At 43.2% G+C, this 22,789-nt stretch overlaps 1 protein-coding gene across 1 annotated transcript; it reads right to left on the bottom strand.

The window, feature by feature from the left end:
- Positions 1-459: 459 nt before the first annotated feature.
- SF3A3 (splicing factor 3a subunit 3) lies at positions 460-22,647 on the bottom strand. The gene is made up of 17 exons (XM_045064223.1): positions 22,423-22,647; positions 22,089-22,136; positions 20,394-20,446; positions 20,183-20,288; positions 17,626-17,698; positions 17,184-17,275; positions 15,846-15,928; positions 15,050-15,188; positions 14,486-14,554; positions 14,003-14,070; positions 13,741-13,848; positions 12,340-12,409; positions 9,321-9,485; positions 9,121-9,231; positions 7,853-7,943; positions 1,759-1,814; positions 460-766 (listed from the first exon to the last, which is right to left on the bottom strand). Exons 1-17 carry the CDS (start codon positions 22,516-22,518, stop codon positions 689-691), a joined length of 1,506 nt encoding a protein of 501 aa, XP_044920158.1. The 5' UTR covers positions 22,519-22,647; the 3' UTR covers positions 460-688.
- Positions 22,648-22,789: the final 142 nt, after the last annotated feature.

The following is a 22,789-nucleotide window of genomic DNA, read 5'->3' on the forward strand; positions in this document are numbered from 1 at the left end:
CCAAAGACTTGTACTGAACTAGCAAGCCGGTGAATTCACAGCTGGTCTTAGAGCCACTGTGTGCCAGGCCGCTTGAGGTGTGGGGCTGGGGCAAGCGCAGGGCTGCGGGCCCATTCCAGGACAGCTCAACTCCTTCCTGGCAAATCCTGGTGCCACAATCTTGTCCTTAGCAGAGGCCCTGGCTTGCCCTCCCCATCTTTGTCTAATACCTGCAGAACTGGCTGACTCAACTAGGGCAGGGCGTATCCTGGGGTGATGCACCTTAGGGGACAGCACAGAAAATGGGCCTGGGGAACAAAGTTAAGTCAGATCTACCTGAGAGAATAAAGAGAATAAATGTAACATAACCAGTGCTCTTCAAACCTCAGTTGCCACTTAAATTGATGAGAAAGAGGTAGGGAGTGTTAAGAACTAAAGGATTGCGTTAGTCCACGATCCTGGGCTTTAGTACAAGACACATTCCGAAGAAGGGCTGGGTTTATTTTCTGACGGAATCTTTTAATATAAAACAAAGATAAAACACATCTCAACCCTGCCATCTGCCAGCACGCCTTGTTCTTTACAAGAAGCACGCTAGACCTTAAGACTAAGTAGCAGAGTCTTTAGGAGCATTTGGTTGGGAGAAATAGAAAAAGCAGATTCCAGGGAAGTCTGGGCAAGACCCAAAGCTGAGATTCGTCCCTGAACACTACAGCAGTCCTTGTCTTTTCAGATCCTCATAGGTCTTCTTATTCACAACATTCCCACTGGAGTCTTCATACTCCTCCTGGAAGGAAAGGGGCACACTATTAGCCTTGTCTCCTGGGAGAAATATCTGGAACCAGCCTCTGGGTACCTGAGCTCACCCTGGCTTGATCTCATGGTATGCATCTAAGACAGCCTTACTCAACAGGGGTGTGCCGGAGAATCCAACCTGACTGCTCCAGGCATCCGCCGCGCGCCATGATCTAACATATCCGAGGCATCTAGCGTGCTACCATTTATGACCTACCTTTGGGATACCCGAGAAAATAGTCTGTTCATATCACTCTCTGTATCTAAGATGATGAACGCTGGTTGAGAAAGGGTGACCAAAGGCAACAGTTCTCTAATTACTCCCAAGACCCTAGGTTTCTGCCCTTTCTACCCGAGACCATTGAAGGGTTGAAAGGGAGGCCGAGAAGGCTGAGCTTCCTCATTTCAAGTATAATTCTCCTTTATTTTATATACTAGAATTCTACATTAGTTTGTAAATGACTTCGCTGCTTAAAAAAAAAAAAGAAAAGAAAAAGGAATATTGGAAATCACTGACCTAAAAAAACAAAAAAAGGAACAGCTGCCACACCTCACATACACATCATTCCTCACCTCTGAAATCTGCTCTGTGGGATGACTATCTCAGGACCAACGAGGAAACAAGGATGCTTCCCCACCTCATGAGACAGGCTCATCTCTCTCTGGGTGCTTTCCTCAAAGGAGACCTAACCTATGATATGGATTCACAACTTCTTAGCCTGTGAATCCTCGTGGCAGGGCAAGGCATTGGGTACTCCTGCTTGCCACTTCAACATTTTAAGAGCAGAATACAGTCTGTCTTAAGACACACATTTCAAGTCTGACACATGTGAATATCACAAATAAACTAGGCTTACAAGTCAAGAGCCAATTTACAGATACTGGCACAGAGTACTCGCCACTACTGTGACTGCCTTTCTCCTCCCTTCTACAGGGTGAGGGAGCGGTCACTTGACACTCTCCCAATGCTATGTTAGCACCCACCTCGGTGTCAGGCTGCCATCGTTCTGACGCCTTCTGTAGTTTCAGCTTGGCCCACACTGCAGGATGAGAAATGAGCAGCAGTCAAGACTGGACTGAGTATCCATCAGGCAGACAGGGGTTACAACATCCCTGTCCCCATTAAAGTTCTCCTGGATGACACTGTGCTTGAGACTTTTGCCTGCCCCGGACTGGAATTTCAGTTCTGGCCCACCCACAGACAAAACCCCTTCCACGGCAACTCTTACCACAATCTATGCTTTGCTGTAAAAGAAAAGTTGGACCAAATATAACCAAAGACCTCTTAGAACACAGAACTGATATGCCCTCAAAGAAGTTAGTGTGTACAACCTACAGGAATTATGGGACAAACTGACCTTAAGGTCTTAAAGTTCATTACAGAAGAGAAAGGGAACACCAGGCTGGGTCAAATATGTTTTTTTAAAGCCTGGTGTGTAGATTTCAAAAGCTTCAGAGGAGGAAAATAAAAGATGAAATATCATGACCAAAAAATCCGAAAGATAAGATAGCTCAGCAAACACTAATATTTAAAATATTAAAACGAGAACACTGACAGTTCAGTAAAAGTATTCCGATGAAGAGGAAAGGGACCAGATACGTCCAGAAATGACCACAGATTCAAAGGGAGGAAGCACACATAAACAAGGCAGGACAGGTACTGAACCAGGAAAGAGAGACCTAACTCTGATAGACTGGTGAGGACAGGTGCACTCCCAGTAGAGAGATCCACACAGAACAGCTAGGACAGGCCCACTGAGGGAGAGAGGTTAAATATTACCAGTATTAGGAATATTGATTCCTAGCTGCTTCCACATTTCCCACCAAGTAGAGTGACTCTAAACTTGACAAGATTATATTGTGATAAGCAGTGAGTGTTATGTGTAAGAGATGAATCACTAAATTCTACTCCTGAAACTACTTTGACGCTATGTGTTAACAACTAAAATTTAACTAAAAACTTGAAATATTAAAAAAAAATACTTGAGAAGAGTGGAAAAAATACCATAGAGAGCAAGTTGAATCCTAACACAGGGGACATGACAGGGAAACAATAGATGAGAAAGTGCTTGGCTCTGTGTACAGATGCTCGCCTCATCAGCCTTTCCTTCCTTGCTCATTGCTTCAAATCTTCAAATGAGCTCAAGTCTTCAGGCCCAGGCAATACACACATTACAAGTGAACAGAAAATTTATCATGTGCTACAAGGAACCAGGGCAGTGTCATGTCACATTCTATGTCCAGGCCATTCAGGAATCCAGTCCAGAGTGGTACTATAATATTGGAGACTGGAAATGCTGTTATGACTGTCTTTTTTTTTTTTTTTGGAGCCGTCGTGATTTTTCTTTCAGAAAAGAAATGGATGTGTAGGAAACTACGGATCAGTAAGGGGGATATTATTCTTCAGAGGGTTCCGGAAACAATTAGAAAAGAATGGGATCACCTTGGGCGCCAGTGTGGATTCACTAAGTAAAGTGAATGAATTGATTTTCCTGCTTTTGATGAGCTAGCTGACCCAATAAAAAGCCAGAGACATAGGATATCACAATTTTAGCAAAGTCATTCCTCTCACTGGCAACGTCCAGAGTTCATTACAACATTTACATTTCTTATGCTATTACTGTAGATAACATGGTGGTAACTGAACTTGATGCTGTAAATTTATCAGTTAGATAAATTTGTACCTAGTGAATACTGGTCTGTGGTGACCACCCATCTAAATCATGGGGGTCTCTGGTGGCAATTTCACAGTGCTCTTTCTTAACTGTTTTTTCTACAACTTAAAAAAAGAAAACAAAAACAGGGGCACCTGGGTGGCTCAGCTGGTTAAGTGTCCGGCTTTGATTTCTCCTCAGGTCGATCTCAGGATCTTGAGATCAAGCCCTGCACTGGGCTCCTCTCCCTCTACCCCACCCCACCCATTTGTGTGTGAGCATGTGTGTCCTCTCTCTCTAAAACAGTAATAATGATGATGATGATAAAAATAAAAGTTAGATTAAAAACAAATAACCATTGGGCTCCTGGGTGGCTCAGTGGGTTAAGCCGCTGCCTTCGACTCAGGTCATGATCTCAGGGTCCTGGGATCGAGTCCCGCATCGGGCTCTCTGCTCAGCAGGGAGCCTGCTTCCTTCTCTCTCTCTCTGCCTGCCTCTCAGTGTACTTGTAATTTCTCTGTCAAATAAATAAATAAAACCTTAAAAAAAAAAAAAAAAAACAACAAATAACCATAGTTTAAATGGGAGTGCCAAATCCCTCCCTCCTGGCTAAAAACTCCAGAAGAAAAACTTCACCAGAATAATCTAAAACAAAGACCAACAAGTTAATCCAGCATAAAAGCTATGCCAATAGTTACTTCCCTGCCCACCCCCTTATTAGGGAACACATCTTTTTGATGTGTTCTAGAAGAAGCAGTAACCACTTGTGCTGCCGACTCCTGGACACCCAGCAGACTGGACTACAGATGGCACTAGACCAGCTGTGTCTCCCCCTAGTCCTATAAATGGGGACACCGAGACCTACATGGAGCTGGACGATAGCAGTCTCTGAAAACTGAGGAAGGGCATCAGAGCAGGGCTACGGTTGCCTGCATGTGAACTCAGGTGAAAAGATACAAGAAAGTGGAGAAGGTGTATATACAGAGAAGCACAGCTGAATAAGCATATTCTTGCAAAAAGGGTGGAGAGCATGCAGTCAGTTTTAATATGCTTTCTTCCTTATAACCAAACATTTCTAAGATGTCTACTTCGGAATCTTCAAGAAAAAAAAAAAAGGACAATCCAGGTTTAATAAGAAAGAATTCTACCACCAACAGGAAATGAAAAAAAATTATAGAAACTCTAGGGGCGCCTGAGTGGCTCAGTGGGGTAAGCTTCTGCCTTCGGCTCAGGTTATGATCTCAGGGTCCTGGGATCGAGTCCCACATCGGGCTCTCTGCTCCACAGGGAGTCTGCCTCCTCCTCTCTCTCTCTGCCTGTCTCTTTGCCTACTTGTGATCTCTCTCTGTCAAATAAATAAATAATTATAGAAACTCTGTATCATGAAAGAATTAACCTCCATTCAGTAATTAATCGCTTAATACTGGTGAGACATCTGGGATAAAGACTGTCACCATCTAGTGGGAGCGAATATGTGTACAACCACTGATCTGCTATGAAAGTCAGAAAGGAAGCCAGAGAGTTAATCCAGGATACTCAAACGGAGGAACAATGCTTGGGGAAATGAGAAGGGGAGAGGTGATGATAAATTTATAGTAAATCTATGATCTGCTGAGGGTGGAGTAAAAAAGTTAAAGGACAAAATGATATTGAGATAGAGGTAAAACCATAAATGTTATACAGAGAAACAAAATATTAAGGAAAGTCATGATGGATGGAAATACTGCAACAAATCAAAGAAGTGGCAGTAATAAAAATGTGTATGGGACTGATTAATCGAGGCGTCTGAATCAAAGGAACAGATTTTGGAGGTGTCTGGGTGGCTCAGCTGATCAAGTCCAACTCTTGATCTCAGCTCAGGTCATGATCTCGGGGTTGGGAGATTATGAGGTTCCGAACTGGGCATGGAGTCTGCTTAAGATTCTCTCTCTCTCCTTTTGCCCCTGCCCTAGCCCCCAGCTTGCATTCTGTCTCTCTCTATTTAAAAAAAAAAAAAAAAAAAAAGAAGAGGTAGATTCTGAAAATAATTTGGCTAATGGAAAGATGGTGGAATCATGAGCCTGCCAACAATGTTTTGGAAAAAAATAAGTTTTTCTAAAAATCTAGGTAAGACCAAGGAGAGAATCTATGACATTTCTTCCTGGAATCAATTTAATGATCAACTATTTTAATGTTTTTTTATTTATTATTTATTTATTTTTAAAAAATATTTTATTTGGGCACCTGGGTGGCTCAGTTGGTTCAGTGACTGACTGCTTTGGCCTCAGGTCATGATCCTGGAGTCCCAGGATCAAGCCCTATGTCAGGCTCCCTGCTTGGTGGGGAGTCTGCTTCTCCCTTTGATCCACCCCCCTCTCATGTTCTGTCTCTCAAATAAATAAAATTTTTAAATTAACATATAATGTATTATTTGCTTTGGGGGTACAGGTCTGTGAATCATCAGTCTTACACATTTCACAGCACTCACCATAGCACATACCCTCCCCAATGTCCATAACCCAGACACGCCATCCCTCCCCCTAATAAATCAAATCTTAAAAAGAAATAAAATATTTATCTATCAGAGAGAGAGAGATAAAGAGAGCGTGTGCACAGACAGAGGGAGAAGCAGGCTCTCCAGTAAGCAAGGAGCCCAATGTGGGACTTGATCCAGGTGTCCCAACTATTTTTATTTTTTAAACATTTTATTTATTTAAGAGGCCCCTGGATGTCTCAGTTGCTAAGCATCTGCGTTTGGCGTCTGCTGGGCGGAAGACCTGCTTCTCCCTCTCCCACTCCCCCTGGTTGTGTTCCCTCTCTTGCTGTGTCTCAGTCAGATAAATAAATAAAGCCTTAAAAAAAAAAAAAACTTTAAAAAAATTTTTTGTTTATTTAAGTAATCTCAACACCCAACATGGGGCTCAAATTCACAACCCTGAGAGTCACATGCTCTTTCAATGAAGCCAGCCAGGCGCCCTGACCATGAACTCTTTAATTGGTGAGGGTGAGTGAAAGGAAGCAGTCTAGCACTGTGGAAAGAGAAAAGACTCTGCCATAGGACATGGGTTTGATCCCTGGGTTTTTCCCATTTACAAGGTATGGGACCTGGAAAAAGTTACCTAACTTTCCTCTTCTGAAAATGCGGGTGACCTACTACCTCAATCAACTATATAATTAAAAATACTCTTTTAAATAATTTCTTAAGAGTCAGAAATAACATCTTTAATAAAGTCTCAATATAACATATCAATAATGGATATTCCTAATGGATTTCTGAAAGAATGACATCTGGTTCTACATGCCTCTATTAAAAATAATAAAGAAACAAACAGAAGAAAGTTCTCATCTAAAGACTTAAGAAACGGGACGCCTGGGTGGCTCAGTTGGTTAAGCAGCTGCCTTCGGCTCAGGTCATGATCCCAGCGTCCTGGGATCGAGTCCCACATCGGGCTACTTGCTCCGCAGGGAGCCTGCTTCTCCCTCTGACTCTGCCTTCCACTCTGTATGCCTGTGCTCCCTCTCACTCGCTCTCTCTCTGACAAATAAATAAATAAAATCTTAAAAAAAAAAAATAATAAAGACTTAAGAAAGGAATAAAAAATCCCTGAGATTACAGAAAGTATTGGCAGGAAATAGAATATAAAACACAAGAGAAATGAAGCACTTGGTTTCTACTTTGTCATGATGAATCAAGGCATTTATGGGTTATTATAACTGGAAAATCTTTCTATGCTGGTCCCTTTGTATGAAGAAATAACCTATTTAAATATAAATAGTTTCAAATGACAAAAGAGAATGTAGCGGTAATTCCATCCATTTTATGTCCTCAATACTGTTTTGATCCTTAAACCTGACAAGTGATTCAAACGAAAACAAGAAGCACATCTTTGATTTACAGACACAAATATAAAACTTCTGAGGAGAATCCTAATAGGATAAATAACGCATTGAGAGGACACCCCCAATACGAAAGAATCCAGGAATGCTGTTTAATCCAACGCCCGATAAAAAAGAGTGGTAAAGGTGCAATCTTTCTCTTGTGCAATGTGATTAATAAAACCATGAGCCAATCTTAAAATCAGTGTAGATGAACAAGCATCATTCTCTTGGAAAACACCAGCCAGGTAAGAACGACCTATCACCTACTTCTATTTAATTTAACATAAGACTTGGGGAAAATGATAAGGATCCTATCCATGGAACAAACAAACATGAAACAAAATTAATCAAAGTATCACTTTTGTTTTAGCAGTTGGCATGAGTGTAAGCTTAAAATGTTATCAATATCAATCTCAAGGAATGAGGCAAATTGCAGGACATAAAAATATACACTGATCCACAACCTGCTGCCCCTAGCCCTGGATACACCAGGGTACTGGGGGCAGTGAGCTGTAGGACTGGCCACTGATCTGGTGTCTAGGGAATGGGAAATAAAGCATACTTACAGGAGACAGCATCTTCGATCTGTGTCACATTAGCAAAGTGGGCCGTGTTTGGGATGCCCAAACACCTCATGCCATGGGCATGACGCCACTCCTAGGAGAAGAGAGAAGAGAAAGGACGTGAAAATGAGAAGTAAAAGGTTGTGAAATGGGAATAACTGAACACAGGGCACGAGCTCCACTCTATTCATAAACCTTAACTTGACCCTTTGCAGAAGACTCCACCTAATGGCAGCATTCCTTCTGCGGCTCCCGTTTGTAAACAGCTGGCCATGACTGATAAGGGGCAGTTATTTCAAAGCAGCATTGCATTGTTCTCTTCACTGGGCTGGTTTCTCAAACCAAGATCCAGATCTAATAATAGTCCAGACAAAACCTGTGTCAAGACCACAGCAAAACACCAGCACTCTAATTAACCAGTGGCCTCCCACACAGCCCCCACCACCAGCGTGAGTAAGCACTACTGACGGCAGGTCACCTCTGTAAGTAAGGGCGAAGACTGCTCATTAGGCATAAGCAGGGATGTGCAAGAGAGCACCGAGAGGCAATGACAGCTTGGGCTCGCAGATGGCAAATGGCATGGGCTTTATCTTGGCCGCCAATTCTAATGTACTGGAGGGAGTACTGAGAAAAACTCAGATATGACTCGGGCTCAAGAGAAAAGACCCAAGTGATATGGATGTCTGAGGAAGGAAGCGAGGAGTTCATATACATTCTCTGCCCTGGGTCTAGCAAATCTTTCCATTTGTAAAACTTCCTTCCAAGTACGAAGAATCAAAGGCAGAAACATAATAAGGATGAATCCACTTTCTGGAGTACTACCCAGATAAGTCCTTTTCTCAAGAATTGCTTGATAAGTGTCATCCTCTTAGCTCCTATTTTTCAAAGAGGCAAACACCCACTTAAGACACAAAAAAGGAGGCAGTCAGTCCCTTCTTTGTGTACTAGCAGTGGGTAGAGAGCTGAGTAAGGAGTCAGAGGATGGTCTCAGGGGCTGGCAGAAAGATAAAATGAGAGAAGTATAATAAGCACAAGCAAACCGAAATGAATTTCAAATAGCAGAGTGCCAGAATGCCTCCAGAAACCATCTTAGGCATTATTCTAGGCTAGCAGGGTGCCAAAGGTCAAATGCCACATGCTTGACTTTAAATCCACTCCTTGCTTCTCTTAAGCTCTGGACACGAGTGCTACTCTCAGGGTGTTCCTATCCTCTCTAAAAGCTGCATGTTTCACATTTTAATTTCCAGGAGAAATGGCTCTGAATTCCTTACAGCAAAATGCCGCTGGAAAGCCTTGGGACCTCGGTAGGTGTAATTTCCACAAATCTCACAGTTATAGTTGATGTTTAGACCATGAAGCTTGTACAGCCAGTAGGGAATAGGCTAAAAGAAATCAGAGAGGAAACAGTATTAGACTCCTGTCCGCTTCCTGAACGGGCGATGGGAAGGAAGGTGGTAATGCAGGCACGTACTTTGCCATCCCAGCCAAGGGGCAGGTTCTTGGGGTTGTAAATGATCTCATTCTCTTCATCTTCACTTTCACTCTCACTTATCTGCTCTTCCTCTTCTTCTTCTCGCTCTTCCCCGGTCCTTGCCTGCTTACGTTGTACATTTTCATGAGTGAGATGTCGCTGTTCCTAAGTCAGGTCCAGAAATGAAAGGGAAGTCAGAGAAAAGTAGTGCAGAACAAGAAGGGCAATTTTCTACAACTCTTGCTGACCCCTCAACCTTCCAAAGATATGGTTTTCTTTTTTTTCTTTTTTAAAGATTTTATCATTTGACAGACAGAGAGAAAGAGCGAGCGAGCACAAGAAGGGGGAGGAGAGGGAGAAGCAGGCTCCCCACCAAGCAGGGAGCTGGATGAGGTACTTGATCCCAGGACCCTGGGATCATGACCTGAGCTGAAGGCAGCCGTTTAACCGACTGAGCCACCCAGGTGCCCTGGATATGGTTTTCTTACTTGTACAATAAAGGGAAAATCTTGCCTTCTTATCAAAACTCCTTATCAATAGGCTCTCCCTGATCCTGAAGGAAAAAGTCAAAAGTTTTAGGTCACTTGCCTAAGATACTCATCTTAGGCCATGGACTAATGCAGAACAACAGAGAACAAAGTCTTCTCTGTCTCTAAAAATATTTCCTTACCCAGTTTGTTCTTCTCCTTCCTTACCAAGACAACCTTCTAACTTGCCCTGAGTCTCTCCTCATTCCAGTCCAACTTCCATTTTTCCCGCCAAATTTATGTACTTTTAAAAAACCTCAATCTTGGGGCGCCTGGGTGGCTCAGTGGGTTAAGCCTCTACCTTCGGCTCAGGTCATGATCCCAGGGGCCTGGGATCGAGTCCCGCATAGGGCTCTCTGCTCAGCAGGGAGCCTGCTTCTCCTCATCTCTCTCTCTGTCTGTCTCTCTGCCTATTTGTGATCTCTCTGTCAAATAAATAAATAAAATCTTTAAAAAAAAAAAACACCCCAATCTAATGTTATACTTTGTTTAAAACATTTTGTCCTTTTTTTTTTTTTTTTAAGATTTTATTTATTTGACAGAGACATAGCTAGCGAGAGAGGGAACACAAGCAGGGGGAGTGGGAGAGGGAGAGGCAGTCTTCCTGCTGAGCAGGGAGCCCAATTCGGGGCTCAATTCCAGGACCCTGGGATCATGACCTGAGCCAAAGGCAGACACTTAACAACTGAGCCACCCAGGCGCCTCCTGTCTTTCTACAGTTTTATTTATAAAAATATTTTTATTTATTTGACAGAGATAGACACAGTGGAAGAGAGAACATAAGTGGGATGAGTGGGAGAGGGAGAAGCAGGCCTCCTGCTGAGCAGGAAGCCTGACTAGGGGCTTGATCCCAGGACCCCAGGATCATGACCTGAGTAGAAGGCAGACCCTTAATGCCTGAGCCACCCAGATGCCCTCTTTCTACTATTTAAAGAACAAAGTCCAAATCTCCAACATAACTGTCCAAATTATTCTCTGACCACTCCCACCCTTACAAGGTACACTCCACACACACTGGTTTTCTTCTCATTAGTCCTAATATCTGTTTTCTCTCCATGATGTTTTTACCTTCATCCTTTCTGTTTCTTCTTTCTAGAACATTCTTTTTCCCTCTTTCTACTTAGAAAGCTCAGTCTCAATGTGTCACAGCACACATCTATTCTGCTACAGTCACTTATCTCCCCCCACCACAAAGTGGCCTTTTCAAGGTCAAGAGGCATGTCATATTCACTATCGTATCCAAGGATTGGGCAAAATGTCTGGAAACCAACAGGCATCAATAAATGGTAAGCCAATTGTAAAAATCCTATCAGTACATAACAGGAGCAACTTCTAAAAACCATTCTGGCTGAAACTTTAGAGAGTGGTGCCACCTCCTGGCAGGGAAGGCAAAATGCTCTCAAAGGAGAGAACAAAAAGTTAGAGAACATCTTGGGTCATAGGTACAGATTAGCCTCCCAATCATCTTTAGAGGACTAGCCACTCAGACTGCTGTCCATAGTAACAGCCAGGTTCACTGTGGAGAATATTAGTGGCCCTAGTGTCCAACATTCTAACTAGCCCTTTAGTGAAAGCAGTTGGGAACCAACAAGTGACTAGTTATATAGCTAATATATGCATGTATATTATACACATATATAGCTATTATATACCTCAAACAAAGGCAGAATGAAAACACCCACACAACTGACAGGGACATGTAAACAAGCTATCTGAGCCAGAACTATCACTTAAAACACCATCTGAACATCTATAAAGGGAAAGGCTCTGAGAGCAGTTGAAAATTGTAGACACTCTTAAAGGCTGCTCTTCTACAGGACTCCCAGAGATAGTGCCCATCTTTTTTGGATGAGTGCTGCCCTTTCTTCTATCTTCTCTTCCCTGAAAGAGTGATTTCCCTTGTATTCCACTTCCTTTCTCTCTGAGATAAGCGTCCTGTCTGGTGAGGCCTTTTCCCACTCCCAACCCACCCTTGGCTCTTTCTTGAAAGAATATTCAAGAATCAGCTCATAGCAAGCTTTGTATACCACTAGCATTCTAGCCCTAGCAAATTCCTTGTTATCTTCTGAACATGTAAGTAATGTTTTTTCATAGCAAGTTACACCTGAAACGCTACTCTAAGCAGACTTCCTTTTAATGCCTTTTGAATATCTGCTCCCATCTCCTAGATATATTCAGGAACTTCTAGGTATATTCCGGAATGCAAAGAACCTGCACCATTCTGGATACTATGCTGAGAGGGTTGTCTGTTCTTTCTGCTTGGCTTCATGGCAACTGAGCAACCTTGGGAATATCACCCAACAACAGGCACCTACGAAGAGAACGGAACCTCACTGAAGGGTCAAGTACCTGAGAGAACCTTACTTTCTGCTGAACTAGTTTAAAACCTACCCTTCTTCTTTCGTTCCTAAAAAAAAAATCCTGTGAGTTCACATTTATCTGATTCCCACACCTTACAGTATTTACTGCTCTCAGCAGAGTCCATTACTCACCCCAAGAATCTCTACATATTCATAGATCTGGGCTTCTAGGAAAGCAATGTCTTTGTTCCTCTCAGTGTCTCTGGAAACAAGAAAAAGGTGTATCACTCAAGGATTCTTTCACCCAAAGCCTTATCCCATATCTGGGAACATTTATTCCAAGTGTGCATTAAAAACTACAAGCATGTGACAACTGTTATGCTGTGAAAGCAAATGCTCTGTTCAGCTCAGGACTTGCTGATGGAAGTATTAAGGTTATTTCTTGGAATGCATGGAAGCTGCCTCTCTAATCTCATTTTAGAAGACATAAAACACATCAAGACACTTAAATTTCCATCATTATAATCTCCAAAGAAAATGTAGCAGAGGAGACAATCTCTGGGACAGACTTAGGCCCAAATCCTGACCCTTAGTACTTAGTAACTATGAGATAGTGGGGATATGCCTTAACTTTTCTAAGTCCGTATCTGCAAAAGATCAGGGTAAAAGCTACTTTTCTTTCTTTCTTTCTTTCTTTTTTTTAAAAAAAGATTTGATTTATTTGACACAGAGATCCCAAGTAGGCAGAGAGAAAGAGGGGGAAGCAGGCTCCCCGCTGAGCAGACAGTCCAATGCTGGGCTCGATCCCAGGACCCCGAGATCATAACCTGAACCGAAGGCAGAGGCTTAACCCACTGAGCCACTCAGGTGCCCCTAAAAGCTACTTTTCAGAATTACAAAGTGCACACTAAAAAAAAAATACCCTGTACAAGCATGAGGCTCAAGAAGAGATTCAACTACAGGGATGAAAGGTACAGCACAGGGAACACAGCCAACGGCACTGCAATAGGTTCTGTGGCAACAGAAGGCAGGTATGCTTGTGCATGGCATAACATACAGAGTTGTCAGATCACTACCTTGTACACCTCAAACTAATGTAACACTGTGTGTCAACTATGCTATGATTTTAAAAAGATTCAATCAATTACCATTAGTAAAAACAAACTTAGAAAAATATTTTTGGAACCTATTTAGCTTCCATAGCCTCCTGAGGTAACAAAAAGTACCTAGAGAGGCACTTGGATGGCTCAGTTGGTTCAGCTCAGGTCGTGATCCCAGGGTCATCGTAGGAAGCAGGAAGCCTGCTTCTCCCTCTCTGTCTACTTGTGTTCTCTGTCAAATAAATAAATAAAATCTTAAAAAAAAAAAAAAAAAGTACCTAAAGCTGTTTCAACATTAACCCACTCTCAATCACCGGCGTACAAACTGTTCTTGGTGTATAACAATGATGGGGCTCTCTACCATTTGCACAGAAAAATGGCAAACTGTATCTCTCTGAATCAATAATGGCGATAAACCTGGTTGCTGCGGTAAAAATTCTCCGGGGAATAACATCTTAGAACTGTCCACAGAGATGCCACCCCAGCCACTCACCGCTTGGTGCCTTTTGACTTGGGATTTTTGGCAAACAGGGAGGTGTCAAGTGACTCCAGGGACTTTCCTTTGGTGCTGAAGAGCCTCTGGGCTCGCTCTTCTAGGGTCCTAAGAAGACAGAAGGGATAAAGATATCAGAGTTACTCTACCATATGGTTCTGCATACTTCGGCGGTGCAGGATAACAGAAAGAATGGCATCAGAGTCCATTATTGTGCAAACACACAGTAAACTGGGACAGTTCTGAAAAAGCAGTCTCTTACCCACCACACTTCAAGCCTAACGCTAAGAGTGCAGATTTCAATCTGTCCAGACCCAGGGAGGCCAACTCCTACATAAAAAAAAAAGAGCCAAGTTACAATTTCATATAAATAGACTTTGAGAAACAACAAATGCTTAAGCTTAGGTCTTTACAGGTGGGTGTGTGGGTGTTCTTGAAGCTGTGGCAAGACCATACATTCCATAGCCAATAGCTAGCACTCAGCTCAGACTCTCCAAAGTCTGAGTCTGTGGTCTAGTTCATATGCAATCATACTGGTAGTGACTACCTCCACTATAAGTCTCATAAAGTTTATACTTTTCAAAGTAGATGGGTAAACTTTTTTCTTTTTAGCTTTATCTTTCCATATTTTTTGTAGATGCCTGGTTCTAGGAACTGGTGTCTTACCATGGCATTAGAAACAGATTGAGTGGTTTCTCTGAGGAGTGAACATGTGGGGCCAGTATAGTTACTAAAGAGAACATACCTCCCAGGAAGAGAATGCAGAAAGGTCAAGATGGGCTCCAGCATGAGTCAGGGCACTGCTTGTCTCTTTCTGGCAAGAACAACAGTAAGATCCAGGTTTAAATGAAGACAAGGGAGCCATCTATCTACGTTACCAGGTGGCAGATGGTCTCTTTCTTATATGCATGTGTGACTATGAATTGAATTCCCATAAGAGCAGAGCCAAAGACAAGATCGTTCATTCTCTCCCTGAGACTTCAGGAAAAGTTTATCACCAAGGACTGAAAACATATGATGCAGATTCTAGCACATAATCTTTGCAGTTTGGGGTCAGTAAGAACCACACAGCAGTAATGACATAGCTGGTGAAAATGCTAGGCTCGGCCAATGGCAAGGAGGCCCTGACAAATCTCATTCCAAAGCATACAAGGCAAGAACGCCTGACATATGTGGCAGGGGACACCTCACAGTCACACTTATCCCGAGGGATCAGCAGCTAATGCCCTAAGGCAGAGGCTCAGTATTCAAGTAAAACTATTAATCCAATTCCTCTGCATGTTCTCTCCCCTACCCCACTAAAGCTTACCGGCCATCCAGGAAAGGTACCATTCTCCCACTTCTTCTCAAATTCATTCTGAATCTTCCCAAAAAGTTCATTCTGATCTTGGAGGGGCTTCACTCGATCTGTGTAATCTTGAAGGTACTCAAGCAGCATCTCCAAATATCTATACAGGAACAATACAGAGAAAACAGAGTATTTTTTATATACTGTTACGCCCCGTAAAATAAAATTCCAGTGATTACCAGTTTTTAAAAGTAATAATACTAATTTTTAGAATGAGCTTACAATTGAATTTTTTCCTAACACGTCATCTTGATTTTGACCTTTATGATCTCACTTCATCATCATAATTTCAAATGATAAAATCTTAATTAACTCACATAAAAGATGTTAGGTAAAGAGAAAATGAGGAAGAGAGAAAGTCAGTAGGACAGATCACAAACTGGGGGCATAAAAACACACAAAAAAACTTTCCATCTGTACATCAGTCATGCACCTCACTTCGGTCACAATGAGAAATGCTAATCTTTTTCTTGTTAAACTCAAGACACAGATCCCTGAATGAGACTTCTTTCTACAATGAAACAAATTTAAGAACAGCCTCAGTGTAAAATCACAGATGTGCCAACAGATGCACATTCTTCCAGAGCCAGAGTAAGACACATGTTGAAACTGGCATTCGAAATCTCGCTCCTTCAATAAACCTGGAAGCCATTTGTGTCCTTATTTCAGGCAATAAAATTCAGAACTCTGCCATCAAATCTTTACATTAAATAACCTAATTAAATCCAGGAGAGGCCTAGAGGCTAGCAATGCCTACCTCTTATATTCAGCATTCTTCCTTTCTTTAGGAATGTCAAATAACTGGTCAAAGATGGAGAGATACGTGATATAATCCAACTTCTGAAAAAAGAAATGACAAGAGATCCAGTTAGGGGTTTGCACCAAGTTGCACTACAGTCTCTAATAAATGAGATCAAAACTGAGTGTTGTCTAATAACAAGGACCAGCTCATCTTAGTCTTTGCTTGCCCATGACTTAATTCCTACACGACCTGGGGTGTGAATGCCATGGCACTGAGCAGACTTATCAGACATGCAACTAACTGAAAAATAAAGATCAAATCAATCAACAGTAAATGAAAGAAACATTTGTCCAACACTAACTGAATGCAAACCGAAGGCTCTGACACCTACTACATCCTAAACTAAGGTTCTGAAGTGCCATTTGTTCACTCACAGCGTCACTTACTGAGCATCTTTGGACCAAGTACGTGGATACAGATGAGAACAAGACAGATATAGGACCTGAACTCTTGGAGCTTAAGGTACAGTCACTGAACTTTCGGGACATTTCCTCACACCTCCATGAGGATCTTAATCATACACCTTCTTGTGACCTTTCTGAGATTGTCACACTGGATCCTAAATCTTGTGATAAAAGACACTTTTGCAGGCAGAGATTATGTTTTCATATTTTTCACATACCTACTACATGTGTCTATTGCAGGGGCTCACTGTGAGTTTTAAAAAAAAAATCTTATGTTTATAAAAGCAAAATATGTATCAATAAGCAATAAAATTTGTTAATAAAATAGTATGCTTGGGGCACCTGGCTGACTCAGTTTATAGAGCATGTGACTCTTGATCTCAGGGTCTTTAGTCAAGGCCCATGTTGGCTGCAGTGTTCACTCAAAAAAATAAAAATAAGTAGGGGCACCAAGGTGGCTCAGTCGGCTGAGTGTCCAACTCTTGGTTTTAGCTCAGGTCATGATCTCAAGACTGTGAGATGGAGCCTGTGTCAGACTCTGGTGTCAGTGTTCAGCAGGGAGCCTGCTTAAGATTCTCTGCCTCTGTCCCTTCACTGTGTGTGCATGTACACAAACATGCACTCTCTCTCTAAATATATACCTTTTAAAAATTTAAAAACTATAAATAAGACTGTTGTATCCACTATAAAAACCTTTCATTTTACGTACTGTTTCATTCCAAGAAAGCCCATTATGTCTTTTCTAATGGTTACAAAACACAAGATAGTGTAATTGCTCTCTGTCCAGAAGCCCCAGCCTGCCATCCTGACCCACCTCTAGAATCGGAAGCACTGTCATCCCGTGTGTCCCCCGTCCCCAACACCTGACCACCACCACCACTGGCCCTACCTCTGAGGCCTTTAGGTTAATGTATTTGAGGTAACAGTCATGGAGATCAAGATAACGACCATAACCCTCTTCATCTGTGAACTCGACCAAGTCTGAAAGAATCAAAGATGTATCAGTGATTCAGACATTAAAGACCACTTTCTTGGATGTGGCTCTTCAAATGGATGGCTAGTTCTCTGTGACACGACATACCCCTTCACCCAAATGTCCTCCCTATGCTCAGGAAGTCAACAGACCTCAGTTTTCCAGGCCAGTGAACTTGAGCAAGGGTAGTACAAAGTGAGTATTTTGTTCAAGTCCAATTTAGGACGTCAATCCAGCTGAGAACATGGCAATAAATTTCTCTGGGGCTCTGTTTTCCAGGGCTTGGAGGGAAAATCTGAGCTCTGTCATGAACCTGCACTTTTGTTAGTGCTCGAGAGAAATATTGAAACCTACTTACTTTGGGCTTCTTCACTTGGATTCTCTCGAGCCTTCAGAAGCTCCTCAAATTCCACTGACATTGGCACACAGATCTGAAGGGAAGAAAGAAAAATTCAGGTGGATTTTTTTTTTTTTTAAAGATTTTATTTATTTATTTGATAGACAGAGATCACAAGCAGGCAGAGAGAGAGAGGAGGAAGCAGGCTCCCTGCTGAGCAGAGAGCCCGACGAGGGGGCTCGATCCCAGGACCCTGGGACCATGACCTGAGCCGAAGGCAGAGGCTTTAACCCACTGAGCCACCCAGGCACCCCTTCAGGTGGATTTTTAACAAAAAAGTTGCAATGCTGCAGAAATGGGCTGTATAGTAAGTTAGACTTCTGATGTTTGAGACTTGATTTTCATTAGGAGCCTACTATTATTCCACAGTTACCTTGCTTTTTTCTTTTCCTTTTTTGGTATCATTTGACTAAGAACTCCTAAAGTAACACATGCTCACAAAAACCAAAGTCCCCCTTTAGCACTGTTAAGAGACCTTTTATACCATCTGTTTCCAAATTTTGCTCAACATTAGGATTACCTGGGAGTGTTTAAAAAAAAAAAAAATCTTAAAAAAAATTAAAATATAAAAATCCCCAAAGGATTTAAACATATCCTACAAAATTTGCAAACCACTATTCTGTATATTTAAATACATGCATATGTACATGCACCTACAGGCAAGTGTAAGGTGTTTATTTTTTCACATAATTGGACCTTTTCCCCTTAGTATATCTTGAGCATCCTTCTAATCCTTTTTAAAAACCACCTATTTCGGGGCGCCTGGGTGGCTCAGTCATTAAGTGTCTGGATCCCAGGGTCCTGGGATCAAGCCCCACATCAGGCTCCCTGCTCTGTGGGAAGCCTGCTTCTCCCTCTCCCTCTGCTGCTCCCCCTGGTTGTGTTCCCTCGTTCACCGTCTCCGTCAAATAAATAAACAAACAAACAAACAAACAAATAAATAAAACCAAACCATTTATTTCTCATCACCTTTCTACCAAGGCTAGAATAAGGTTAACATACCGGAATGGTACTCATGTCTTCTCTCTTAGCAAAAGGCTTCACGCTTGATGCTTAAAGGGGTGGGAAGACTTCTGCTGGCGTGAGAAAGTGCCCTCATCCATCAAGTCAACCTCAACCATTAAGTCTATGAGCTAATTATCAGATCTAAATCACAAGCTTTTTTTTTTTTTTTATTTCATGCCTAACCCCAGTCACTTAACTTCTACCCACAGGACACGTCTACCTATATAATGTATAACATCACTTGAAAAGCTACATATATAAAAATTCATTCCCACTGCAAGTGGATTACCTCTTTATCTCCCCCAAGGGAACAACTTCCCAGTTACACAGTCATGAAAGCTCAGAATAATCCATAACCAACCCCTTTCCACATCTGCTACAGCCATGGCCTTGCTCCCTTTCCCCCCTAGAATTCCTTCTCCTGGGGCACCTGGTTGGCCCATTCGTTAAGCATCTGCCTTCAGCTCAGGTCTTGATCCTGGGGTCCTAGGACAGAGCCTGGTATCGGGCTCCCTGCTCAGTGGGAAGCCTAGTTCTTCCTCCTCCATCCCCCACTTGTGTTCCCTCTCTCACTGTGCCTCTGTCAAATAAACAAAACAAAACAAAACAAAACAAAAAATCTCCTCCCCCTAGAACTCTGGTCAGCTGCTCAAGATGTTCAATCACTTCTAGATAACTGGGATATAATCCCTGTTCCTTATACTATTTCAATACAGTGAGGTACACATTCACTGTCATAAAATATAATCAGATCATAAAGATTAATTTCAAGGGAGGACTGGATAAGGAAATATACTTCATGAAAAAGTTGGCCTCTGGGCTAAACGCTGACAGTATAATGATCACTGTTAAGTAAGTACAGCGTCTTTGTGTTAGATGGATCCCCTAGCTAGCAGATTTCAAGACAGAGTTAGGAGCGCAAGGAGTTTATTGGGGGTAATGCCTGGGAAAGATAAAAACCAAGAGAGAGGATGACTGGGCAGGGATAGCCTACACTGTGATTCAGACCAAGTCTTTACCTTCCCAGTGGGGAGCTGAGGAGCAAAGAATGCTCATTACAAGAGTCCTGCACTGAATGGAAATATCCAGGCCACAGTATCTTCACTTGTGCTCTATCCCTGGCTGGGGCTACCCAGGAAGAGTGTGGCTTTGGCCTAAAGATGAGGGGGAAACTGGAAGTACTGGAGTTGCAAGATGTCACCTAAATGGTTTTTTTTTTAAGATTTTATTTATTATTTGACAGAGAGATCACAAGTAGGCAGAGAGGCAGGCAGAGAGAGAGGGGGGAAGCAGGCTCCCTGCTGAGCAGAGAGCCCGATGCGGGGCTCCATCCCAGGACCCTGAGATCATGACCTGAACTGAAGGCAGAGGCTTTAACCCCCTGAGCCACCCAGGCGCCCCTAAATAGCTCTTTTGAAGGGACATCTGAATTGTGCACCTCCATCCTCCTTATGCCTTTCCTTTAGTATGCTCTTCAAGCAGGTTTGGAAAAAATACTTTCTGAGTATCATACCTCATTTGGGTGTTTCCGATGGAATTCCTTTATTTGCTTGAGTCTATTATAAAACTCGGCAAATTCATTGGGTCCTGAAATGGCATTGAGTTCCTCCTTTCGTAATCTGCAATACCAGAAAAAATTCGAAGAACACAGTGCACAAAATCAGTCCTTGAAGCATGGCTCTTCAGAGGCACTAACTCCTGGACTAGAAGTGACTATCACTTACCCATCCTTATCATCATACAAATCCCGCAGGTTCCCACTGACTTCCATGTACCTCTGAAAGATAAACACAAAACTCATCAGAACAAAGCAATCTGTACAACTATAGGGCTAAGCGACCAACAGAGCTCACTAGTCAAGGCCCAGGGAAACCCTGAGAGATGTTAAAAGTTCCTAGTCTCTTTTTCAAAACTTTTGGGACCAGATTTGCTTCAGAATTTGGAATTTCTTTTTTTTTTTTTTTTAAAGATTTTTATTTATTTATTTATTTGACAGAGAGAAATCACAAGTAGATGGAGAGGCAGGCAGAGAGAGAGAGAGGGAAGCAGGCTCTCCACTGAGCAGAGAGCCCGATGTGGGACTCGATCCCAGGACTCTGAGATCATGACCTGAGCCGAAGGCAGCGGCTTAACCCACTGAGCCACCCAGGCGCCCCAGAATTTGGAATTTCTAAGTTGGGAAAAATATTATATATTATGTAACATCCCTGCTGGAATCTGGAACACCTATTAATAATTCTGCAGTGAAAATTATGCATTATTTAATAAATGGGCTAAAGACCATCCAAAGCTTATCTGTTAAGGTCAGGGTTTTGCTGCCAAATGAGATCAAGTCAGGTGTTGCCACCAAGTAATTACATCCCCCCACGCCCCCAAAATCACAAAGAAAATCTTTGTTTTCACAGTATTTCGGATTTGGGAATTTAAATAAGGAACTAAAGGCTAACAATACTAATTATCTTCTGCGAATTGGAAACTCTGATTAGGTCTTTCAATCCTTTCTAAACAGACTTCAAATACATGCAAGAATAGAAAACATTGTGTATAATGAACCTTCATTTACCTATCACTCAGCAGTTAGCATCAACATTTTGATTCATTTCCTAAAAGCACAAAATTGAACTATTACTAAGCAAACCTGGTTTGCTAGGTAAAAATTTCAAAATGGTATTCTGGGAGGGGCGCCTGGGTGGCTCAGTGGGGTAAAGCCTCTGCCTTTGGCTCAGGTCATGATCTCAGAATCCTGGGATCCAGCCCCGCATAGGGCTCTCTGCTCAGCGGGAAGCCTGCGTTCCCCTCTCTCTCTACCTGCTTCTCCACCTACTTGAGATCTCTGTCAAATAAATAAATAATTTTTAAAAAAGATTTTATTTATTTATTCGACAGAGAGAGATCACAAGTAGATGGAGAGGCAGGCAGAGAGAGAGAGAGAGAGAGGGAAGCAGGCTCCCTGCTGAGCAGAGAGCCCGATGCGGGACTCGATCCCAGGACCCTGAGATCATGACCTGAGCTGAAGGCAGTGGCTTAACCCACTGAGCCACCCAGGCGCCCAAATAAATAATTTTTTTTTTTAAAAAAACGGTATTCTGGGAGGAAAACACTAATACCCAACACTGGGGAGGGGGGCGGGGGTAGGGATGGTACCTTTTGTGCCCGGGCCACTTACTCCTCCTAACTATTCTTTGTACATCATTGGGCACAGGATGGTATGAATAGGAGGTCCCATTCAGGGGTGAGGAAGGACAGCTCAGCACTCTCGGGTTTGGAAGCCGCGAGGACTTCTCCAGTCACACAGCCCTCGACTGGTCCATCTGGCTACCTTTAGCTGGACTGGTCTCATACTGAGACCCCGAACCCCGCCTTCCCTCACTTTCGCAGCTCGTCCCGACCCAAAGAGAGGCGGACAACGGAGCACTCACATCTTGCATGGCCCGTGTGCGGTGGTCAGAATTGATCTGGTCCCGGAGCTGGAGAAAAGCAAACGGTGACACAGGCGCCGTTAGTCGGGAGTTCTGAGGCTGGAAAGGCCGCCCGAGGGCGGAGCTTAACCGCCCAGGTCTCCGCGGCTGCCACCGAGGCCTGGGGAGTGCTGGGCTTCGGGGGGCGGTTACCACGGCCCGAGCTCGGAGAGGAAGCCCGGGAGGGAGCCGGGGATGGGGTGCGGGAGGGTCTCGGGGCCAAAGAAAGGCCTCCGAGGTTAAACACCGGGATGGGGCCCAGCCTCGACGTAGCCTTTGCCCAGGCCCCACTCACCGTGGACTTCTTAGTGAGCATCTCTTTGGCCATGACATCCATGAGCCGTTCCTTTTCCTCATGATACCTCCGCTGCTGCTCCAGAATTGTCTCCATTTCTCCTCCGCCTCTGCACCTCGATTCAGACCACCGACACGGCCGGAAACGACTCCTGCTACTTTGCGCGCCCGCGCCCCACACTGAGCGTCCGGGCGCACCAAAGTTCCGCGGACGCCGGAAGTGCCTCGGGGACTCGAAGAAAAGGGAGCATCACAAGGTAAGCATAGCCGGTGTGCTCGAGGTGGCAGCAGTGCCCCCTGCTGGCCGGAGGTGTCGTGGAGCGATGCAGAGTAATTTCCCGGTGCCTCTAGGGGGCGTACAGAAATTC

The sequence above is a fragment of the Mustela putorius genome, unplaced genomic scaffold (assembly GCF_011764305.1).
Source record: "Mustela putorius furo isolate JIRA1106 unplaced genomic scaffold, ASM1176430v1.1 tig00003853_pilon_pilon_pilon, whole genome shotgun sequence".
Classification (NCBI taxonomy): Eukaryota; Metazoa; Chordata; class Mammalia; order Carnivora; family Mustelidae; genus Mustela; species Mustela putorius.